We start from the raw sequence: 10,000 nt of genomic DNA on the forward strand, positions 1-10,000 counted from the left end.
CATGTTATTAATCATTGTATTCGGACCTTTGCATCGCTGGGACGCCCAAAAGAATTAAAAACAGACAATGGCCCCGCTTACACAAGCGCGGCCTTTGCTGCCTTTTGTAACCAATGGGGCATTGTGCATAAATTTGGCATTCCTTATAACAGCCAGGGTCAGGCGTTGGCTGAGCGTGCCAACCAGACATTAAAACATGCCCTAGACAGATATGTTGGCAATAGGGAAAAAATGCCCCCAGGACTCCCAGCAGTGCAAGACACGCTTAACCTTTGCCTTTATACCCTGAATTTCTTAAATCTTACCGGCAGCCCACCATCCTCAGCAGCTACTCGTCATTTTGCAGCTCCACCTACTGCAGACACCCCCCCCCGTCCACCTGTCTACTATCGCTGCCTGCCTGACCTGACGTGGCGAGGACCTGCTGACCTGATCACCTGGGGGCTACGCTGCAATCCAACTAAAGGACAAGGTTCTTTGGATCCCAGGACGGCATGTAAGACCATATTTGCCCAAACCACCTACACAACCACCTACACAAACACAGAAGCCGCCTGACCATGACCAACCAGCAGGAACCACAGCTTGAGGCCGTCTCTGTCTCTGACCTGGAAAACAGGGCAGAGCAATAGCAATAGCAATAGCAATAGCAGTAGACTTATATACCGCTTCATAGGCCTTTCAGGCCTCTCTAAGCGGTTTACAGAGAGTCAGCATATTGCCCCCAACAATCTGGGTCCTCATTTTACCCACCTCGGAAGGATGGAAGGCTGAGTCAACCCTGAGCCGGTGAGATTTGAACCGCTGACCTGCTGATCTAGCAGTAGCCTGCAGTGCTGCATTTAACCACTGCGCCACCTTGGCTCTTCACCCTGCACTCCCCCGACTGGCTGCCACATGTTTCGCCGCAGGTCTTCCTAGTTTCGAACATGGTGGGAGGAAGTTTCTAAGCCCGTGGACTGCAGAGCATTTTCATATCACATGGTTATCTTTGCCTTATTGATGGTCATTTTGCTTTTGCTTATCTGGGCTGGGAAATGTGGGGCAGTTCCTGCTGGGGCAAAGGATGCCTCCAGCCCACATCATCGGCCCAAACGCACAGTGGATTGGCATGTAAATGAGTTTCATCTTCTTATACACAACCTTACCCGTATTAATAACCTGTCTGATTGCTGGGTTTGTATGCACGGCCCTTCCTCTAACATGCAGGGCTGGCCCATTCTAGTCTCTGGAACTTTAAACCTCACAGGCTGGAATGTTACTGTGTTATATGCTACAACAAGTGATCATGCACATACTATCTACGATTCTGCCCAGTATATCTTGACACATCGGGTCTTACCCCCTCTTGCTCCCATTTGCATTACATGGTGGAATGTTTCACATGAAGGTTATGAAGCAGTAACCATTGGTGGTATCACCAAGCAAATTCCTCTGACCCGCTTTTCTGTCGGGGATTATCCCCACTGCAATGCTACTTTCAAAATTACAGAGACTGGCTATGATTGTTCACACTTATCATTACCTGAGCATTTTAAGTGTAGAAAAGAAGATAGTATAATCATAGATTTATTCTCTAACAAGAGAGGGATGGTTGCCTTTAACAGCATACAGGAACAAATCTGGGGCCATCATGGGTATTATTTGTATGGGTTACCACCTGGCCTGTACTGGCTTTGTGGTCATTGGGCTGGGAAGGTGTTGCCCCCTGTATGGAATGGTACTTGCACTATTGGAACTCTGGCACCTGCCGGAATCTCAGCACATCCCATGTCTCAACCCGATAGTGCCTGGGAGAAACAATTTGGGTGGGCCAGACAAAAGAAAGCAATCGATCCAGCTTTAGGTTACGATCCTGACAATACCTATCTGACAGAGGGTGAAAGATTTATTGCTATAGCCCTACCACTCTTGGGTGTCGCATGGAACGTTAAACAACTGCGCATTCTATCTGCTCAACTGGAAACTCTAGCTAACACCACGATATTTGGGCTACAAGCCCTGCAGGCCGAAGTCGACTCTTTAGCTGGAATATTAACTCAACATAGATTAGCTTTGGATTACTTGTTAAGCAAGGAAGGAGGCCTATGTGTTTGGTTGAATGCTACCTGTTGTCATTATTTGAACCAGTCCGGAGAAATTGAAACCAGTGTGGAAAAATTACATGATATTGTTCAAACAGTTAGACAAACATATAAGGCCTCGGATTCCTGGTGGGATTGGCTGACCTCTTGGTTACCCAATTTTAGCTGGTTGGGAAATGTTGCCAAGATCATTATAACCTTTGTTGCTTTGCTAATAATGCTGTGCTGCTGCATTCAATGCCTGCCCTCCCTTTTTCAGCTATGCAAAGGCCTTTTTTCCTCAGCTAGGAAGGACGCTCTTATCAACGAAACTAAATACCTTCTGGACGCTGAGGACGACCATGAGCTGGACAACAATCTGTTTGTAAAGGTGTTTGCTATAACCAGTGATGATGAAGAATCTGCATTTTGATATGTTTGCTTCCCTCCTTCTCATTTTGAAACAAAAATGAGGAGATGTTGAGATCCATTACCAGTTCTGTGTATAGGGCAGCTATATGGCTGTCTGGAAAACACAGGCCCAGAGATGGATGCTAACAAAAACATTCTTGTTAGCAATAAAAAGTTTTCCTGTTAATTAGCGTACCACTCTGTACTAGTTTATTTAGCAGTTAACACCTTAAAGGAATGCAGGAATGCGAGCTGTTAGCTTTCCCCCACTCTCCCTATCTCTTTACTTCCCTCCCTTCTCATCTATATATCTTCTCCTGTCCAAGGACAAGCAGCCCCCTTTTTCTTATCCTCTTTTGCCCAGAGACGAAGCCTTTTGCCACGCTGCATTATTATTATTGGATTATTTACTCATGCGCCTTTTGATGCAATTTGTACACACCTTCTCTTTGTTTGGAACGAATAAAAAGAGCCCCACAGGCATTGCTCGGGGCCAAGGCAAGCCAAGCCAGGCCAGTGAAGCCAGCCAGTAAAGCTCACCCCAAGAGAGATTTGTCTGGTGTCTTTCTTCTCATTCAGCTACATGAGCGGCCCATCAGAAGTGTGTAAAAGCCGCAGAAAGAAACACACAGATTTTTTTTTGTAACCAACTGATACACTTTCTACAGTATGTAAAGAAAGAGGATTTTTTTGTGTTGTGTCTGTTTTGAAAAATAAAACTAAAAAAACTTTTAATAAAAAAAATAGGGAGAGCTTTATCAAAGATTTCAAAAAGGAATTAGGAAATACCGTTTTCCCGAAAATAAGACCTCCCCAGATAATAAGCCCAATTAGGCTTTTGAGCGCATGAGCTAAAATAAGCCCTCCCCCCAAACTAAGCCCTCCCTGAAAATATTGCAATACAGCTGCAGCCATGAGGTGACCATGCTCGCCAACTCCTGCACTTCAAAAATAATAAGACCTCCCCAAAAATTAGGCCAAGTGCTTATTTCAGGAGTCAAAAGAAAATAAGACCCTGTCTTATTTTCGGGAAAACACGGTACTGATTCAGATATTGCATACTGTGATGGTGATTATATAAAGTTTTTTCCCAAATGTATGTTTAATGAGATAAAGTAAATTAAAAAAATAAACAAGGTCTTTTATAATTAAGAACATTTTAATGCTTAAACCAATGTTTGTATTGTTTTAATGTTTTTTTTACTGTTTTTATTGTTTTAAAATGTTTTTAAGATTTTAATTATAATGTTTTTAAATTTTTAGCTGCATTTGCTGAGAAGGATGGCTATGGAAATCAATCAATCAAACAAACAAACGAATAATATGGAGTTATCAATCTTCATATGCACAATACTAAGAATGAACTGAGTTTTAAAATTTTATCAGAGGGGCAAGTATATGGTTGCTGCAACTTCTTATAAACTGCAAATGGTGCTTACATTACGCCTTGAAATGTAACCTGTCTGTGATACTCCATAGAAGGCCATCCAATAAATAAACCCCAATAAATTAGTACAATATATAGACCCATCCAGAGTTTCTTTTGACAGTCCCCCTCCTCTCAAAATGTGACTTTTTATATGCATCTGTTGATGACTGAGCTCTTCTCTCTTTTTATAGTTTTGAAGAATAAAGTGACAATGATGAAGAAAAGGTACGTGGACAGTAATCTATCTAATCAAGAAAAAAAGCACGATCCTATTCCAATCAACAAAGATTTAAATAAAGCTAGGATTTCAGTTCAGATGTTGAGCTAGTTAGTTAGTTAGTTAGTTAGTTAGTTAGTTAGTTAGTTAGTTTGTTAGTTTCAGCCCTAGCCATCTCCACCTCTGGCAGATGTTGCCATCTATGTTCTCTGTCAAAGGTGCTGTTTTCAAATTCTGCCTAGAAATAATTGACCAGAGCCTCATAGGTTGGGGTTTATACTGGCTGATGATCTTTTTATGTAAAACTGACCTCTATAGCAGTGTTTCCCAACCTTGGCAATCTGAATCTTCAAGTTGCCAAGGTTGGGAAACACTGCTCTATAGCACCTCATTAACCAGCCCTGTTCCCGGTTAAGATCATTCAAAGACAATCTCTTTAAAAAAGCAAGAAATTCCTTTAAAAATAGTTTTTTTTTCAAACCACGCGCCAGAGAGGGAGGGGGGAGGGAGGGAGGGAGGGAGGGAGGGAGAGAGAGAGAGAGAGAGAGAGAGAGAGAGAGAGAGAGAGAGAGAGAGAGAGAGAGAGAGCGAGAGCGAGCGCAGTCCCACCAACCTGTAAAAGTAATGGACGAGGAAGAGTCCCAGCAGAAAGCGGTTGGGCCAGAAGTCGAGACGGTCCCCGCCGCTGCACAGCACAAGCATCACAGGGAAAAGAAAGGCAGGCGCTTCTTGCACCATCCACGCCAGGTTAGCCGGAACAAGGCAGCCGTAAGAGGCTGAAGCGTAGCGGCCGTACGGTGCAGCGGACCCGCGGAGGACCAACACGAACGCCACAACTAGGAAGCCCACCAGCGCGTAGCTCATCATTTTCATCAACTGCTCCTCCTGCGGGCCGGAGACGCCTTGCCAGAAAGCTCGGGAGCACAGCAAGCTGCAAGCCAGCTCCGCCGCCGACTCCATCGCCGTCTCAGAACGAAAGCAGGCGGAGAGGAAACGCTAACGCCGCCAGGCTTTTCCTTCAGCACCTCTGCCGCTCTGGAAGCCAAGAGCGCCCGTCACTCACTCTCTCTCTCTCTTTCTCTTCCCGGGCTGGGAGAGGAAAACCTTCCGGGCGTCACCTAAAGGTCTGGGGCGATCCGCGGGTGAGAGCGTCATATAGGCAGAGGGGAAAGTCGGACTCCAGGGGCGGAGCTTATCTCCAGAAAACGGTAACAGCCCTAGGGAGGGTCAGTTCAGCCCGTGAGAGTTTGGCTTCGCATCGCTTCCCTTCCGTTCCCCTTTTCACGGTCGATGAATTGCTCGTGCAGCTTCCTGCCGCACCTACGGGAAAGCGAGACACCAACACCTCGCATTATTATTATCCACTCGCTGTTGTTGCTCAGGCTCTACAAGAAGGGGAGATTTAGTCCTGGGTGCTACCCAGAAGCGAACTTTGAGCAGTTCTCTCTCTTTTGAATTCCTTAATGGTCCCTTTTATATCTTGGAGCGAAGGGAAGGACGCGACAAGAGACAAGTGAAAGTGACTTTATTCAGCTCATAGTAAACTGCGATTCAACGTGGCGTGGTTCGCGCCAAACATTTATACCCCCGGGTTTGAACGAGGAGCCAATGGGGCGTCGAGTAGCTCGACCAATCAGGGCGAGGATTGAACCGGCTCCGCCCGGGAACCAATCAGGGAAGGAGTCCTTTATTCGGGCGCTTGTATTTCCCGCGCTAGTATTCAACACCCCTCCCCCCCCAGTCAAAGAGTTCCTTTAGGAAGGGCAAACATAGTCCTGTAGGTAGGCGGGCCGGTGGCGTTCTCGTCCCGATCTTCGTGGCTCCCCGGCGGTTGTCGACGGGGGGGGAACCGCCGGTGGAGGAGTGTCCGTGGTGGGGCGGTGAACGTGCGGCGTGACCCCGAGAGGAGGCGCTGGCCCCGGGTCTCGTGCCCGATGTCCATCTGTCCGGGGTAGCGTCTCCGTGGCAACAGGAGTGTCCGGTAGCGGCCCCGCGCAGTCTAGTTGGGGTGTAGGTTCAGAGTCTCGATAAGGGCTTCGAGGAAAAGAGTAGCCGGTTGGGGCGCGCCTGTCCTGCAAGTTCGCATCGGCATGCCTCCCGTTCCCCGGGTGGAAACGGTCCGTTGGGGAAAAGGTCAACGAGGGTGGCTCCTGGTGTGAGCGGGTGTCTGAGGGGCTTGGGCCGTCTGTTTCTGCGTGAAGGCGACGCCTTAACTGGTCCACGTGGCGCCTCCATTGTGTTCCGTCGGCCAGGGCGACCCTGAAGGAACAGGGGCCGGTCAGAGCTGTGATGGTTGCGGGAACCCACCGTGGATCCCCAGAAAAGGAACGGGCCCATACAGGGTCCCCTAATTTAAACGCGTGGGAAGGAAGGGCCCCCAGGTTGCTTGGCGGATCCCCTGCGTATAATGGATGGAGCCTGTCTAGGGGGGTCCGCAATCTCCTACCCATCAAGAGCTCCGCGGGACTTTTATTGGTCGTCGGACAGGGTATGGAGTGCTGGCTCAAGAGGTAGGCCGCTACTCTTTCTTGCCAGTCGCCCTGGTCCATGCGGCCCAAAGCTTCTTTCGCTGAGCGAACTGCTCGCTCCGCCCGGCCGTTACTAGCTGGGTGATAAGGGGCCGTGGCCGCGTGTCTGATTCCTTGTTCGGCCAGGAATTCTTGGAACGTGGTGGAGGTAAACTGGGGCCCGTTATCGGAAACTATCACATCCGGTAACCCATGGGTAGCGAACATCTTACGGAGGGCCCTCACTGTGCTCTCCGCTGTGGTGGAGGTCATGATTACCAGCTCCACCCACTTGGAGTAAGCATCGACCACTATCATGAAGTTCCGGCCGTGGAAGGGGCCGGCGAAGTCGATGTGTATACGGGACCATGGGCCTCTAGGGATTTCCCACTCACGAGGGGCGGCTGTGGGGGGATTCGGCCTAGAGTTTTGGCAGACCCTGCATCGGCCAACGTAGTCTGCAATTTCCGAGTCTAACAAGGGCCACCACACGTAGCTACGGGCTAAGGCTTTCATTCGCGCTATGCCTGGGTGGTTTTTGTGGAGTGCGGGCAGGATTCGTGCCCGTAGGGCTTTGGGGATCACTACCCTATCCCCCCAGACAAGACAACCCCCGTGAAGGGCGAGTTCGGCTTGTCGCGCTTTAAATGGGCGGAATTCTTCCGCTACCTTTTCCGTGGGCCACCCCCTCAAAACCCATGAAGCAACCTGAGATAGGACGGGGTCAGCCTTTGTGCAGGCTGCAACGTCCGCGGCCGAGACGGGGAGGTCGGATTCGGCGATGGACAGAACAGAGAGTGCGGGCACGTGGGCTGTGTCCGTCTCTGGCAGAGGGCAACGGCTCAGGGCGTCTGCGTGCCCTAGCTGTTTTCCCGGACGGTATAACAGCGTATACGAATACGCCGTTAGGAACTCCGTCCACCGAGTCATGCGGGGGGACAAAATGGGGGGAGTTGGCTTGTCGCCCGCCAGTAGCCCCAGGAGGGGCTTGTGATCCGTGACTAGGGTGAACTTTCTACCATAAAGGTAGTCATGGAACCGCTTAATGCCGGACACTGCAGCCAGGGCTTCTTTATCGATTTGGCTGTAGTTCCGCTCCGTGGAGGAGAGTGTCCGGGAATAGAAAGCTATGGGGGCTTCTGAGCCGTTCGGGAGGACGTGGCTCAGGACCGCCCCTATGCCATAGGGGGAGGCGTCGCAAGTCAGAATTAGAGGCATCCTATCGCTGTACTGGATTAGGACTGCCGATGAAGTTAAAATGTCCTTTATAGCCGCGAACGCGTGCGCTTCACGGCTACCCCATTTCCAGGCCGCTGACCGGTCAAGTAGTCGGTGTAGCGGCTCAGCTAGTGACGCCTTGTGGGGGATAAAAGGGGCGTAGAAGTTTAAGAGCCCCAGGAACGCCTGTAATTCCGCCCTAGAGGTGGGTGCGGGTGCGTTTTTGATGGCGGCAACTTTGGAAGGAGTGGGGTGGATGCCTTGGGCATCAATGAGGAACCCCAAGAATTCAACTTTGGGAACAGCAATTTCGCATTTGCTGCGCTTTAATTTCAGTCCTGCCTCCCTGAAACGTGTGAGGACCTCCCGCAGTGTTTTCAGGAGTTCCGAGTGACTGGGGGCTGCGACCAGGACGTCGTCGAAGTAGGGGACGACACCTGGGAGCCCGTGGAGCAACCGCTCCATGAGGCTCTGGAAAATCCCAGGGGCAACCGAAACGCCGAATTGGAGACGGCGGCAACGGAAAGCCCCGCGGTGGGTGACGATGGTCTGGGCTGTAGCCGCATCATCGTCTACGGGAAGCTGCTGGTAGGCCTGTGCCATGTCTAGCTTAGCGAAGATGCGGCCCTGTCCTAAGGAGTGGAGTAGGTGCTGCACTACGGGAACCGGATACGGGTTTGCCTGCAGGGCCAAATTGATGGTCGACTTGTAGTCGGCACATATTCTCACCGATCCGTCGGGTTTGACCGGGAGGACTATGGGGGTTTCCCAACGGGCGTGATCTACGGGCTCGAGTACCCCTTGCTCAATAAGCTTATCAAGTTCCGCGTCTACCTTTGCTCTCAATGCGAAAGGAACCCTGCGTGCCTTCAACCTAACGGGAGCGACCTGGGGATCGAGGCAGAGAGAAATGGGGGTACCCTTGTAACAACCCAATTTCCCATCGAACACATCAGCGAACTCGTCTAGGACGCTATCTACGGGGAGGGGAACTACCCTGTGTACCCCTTCTATGGTGAGGCCCAAGGCGGGGAACCATTCTAACCCCAGGAGAGCGGGCAGGTTGTTCCTAACGACTAAAACTGGGAGTTTCCCTTTAAAATTCCCATATTCCACCCGGATGTGGTATATCCCAGCTGTGGGAATCCCATTTCCCTGATAGTCTAGGAGGGAGACCCCGGCGGGGCGCAGCTTTCTCTGGGGGACCCCGGGGCAAAGGCGGGAGAACAAAGCCCAAGAAAGGAGAGAACGGGATGAACCGGAGTCCACCTCCATTTGGCACAGCTGACCTTCGAGCCGGACGGCGGTGCTTATTTTCCGGTTGCCAGCGGGAACGTGGGATGCCTGGTAGACCACGCAGTCGGCGCTGGGGGGCTGGTAGGTTGAGTGGCAGTCCTCGGAGCGCCTCGCGGGACGTGGCTGCTGGCGGCGTTGCGGTGCCTGGCGCTGGTCGCTGGGCTGCATAAACGACGGGGCTGGCAGGAGAGCCCGGCATACTCTGGCGAGGTGCCCTTCTCCTCGGCAGCGGCGGCAGACGGCAGAGCGGAACGGGCAGGCTGCGCGGCTGTGGCGGCCGCCGCATCCGCGGCAAGGTGCGTTTGAGGCTGGCTGAACGGGCGTCGGCGGTTGCTGGGGTGGCCTCCGCTTCGGCTGCATCCTCATTTGCCCTACGGTTTCCTCCTCCTCCTCCTCGTCTTCAGCAGGAGAGAGATCGTCGACGAGGTTCGTCTGGGTGGACGGCCCCGCGGCGGCTTGCGCGGGGGGGTTTAGCTGGAGGCGTTCCATGTCGGCCGTGGATTGCTCGGAGAGTTCGGCCGCTCGCGCTGTCTCCACGGCTTGCATCAGGGTAATCTTGTGATTCCGGAGCATTCGGCTGCGCAATTGCACGTCGCGGACCCCGCACACAAACTGCTCCGCGAGGTTCTCCTCCAGGTCTGCAAAATCACACTGGGCGGCCACTGTGCGCAAAGCCTCCAGGAACTGGCTGATGGATTCGTTGGGCTTTTGCACTCGGCGGCGGAAAGCGAAACGGCGTGCAAAGAGAGAGGGTGAGGGAGCGTAGTGGTTCCTCAGCCTGGACATCAGCTCGCTCCACCCGAGTTTGTAGGCTGGCCTCGGGGCGGCCAGGGCTCTCGCAGAGGCGAACATGGAAGGC

The 10,000-nt window shown here is 51.7% G+C and overlaps 1 protein-coding gene and 1 long non-coding RNA gene across 2 annotated transcripts in view; one reads left to right on the forward strand and one right to left on the reverse strand.

Moving 5' to 3' along the window:
- SRD5A1 (steroid 5 alpha-reductase 1) overlaps positions 1 to 5,173 on the reverse strand; it is a 30,790-nt gene extending 25,617 nt beyond the window's left edge. Inside the window, exon 1 of the mRNA XM_087721916.1 lies at positions 4,734 to 5,173. Coding sequence (XP_087578042.1) covers positions 4,734 to 5,080 — 347 coding nt within the window. The 5' untranslated portion in view covers positions 5,081 to 5,173. The remainder of the gene's footprint in view (positions 1 to 4,733) is intronic.
- Positions 1 to 10,000, forward strand: part of LOC148044493 (uncharacterized) — a 1,189,713-nt gene that overhangs the window by 523,270 nt on the left and 656,443 nt on the right. The window lies entirely within an intron of this gene.

Source organism: Thamnophis sirtalis, unplaced genomic scaffold (genome assembly GCF_051295495.1).
Source record: "Thamnophis sirtalis isolate CommonGarterSnake01/CBP01778 unplaced genomic scaffold, rThaSir2_p1.2 scaffold_8, whole genome shotgun sequence".
NCBI classification, from domain to species: domain Eukaryota; kingdom Metazoa; phylum Chordata; class Lepidosauria; order Squamata; family Natricidae; genus Thamnophis; species Thamnophis sirtalis.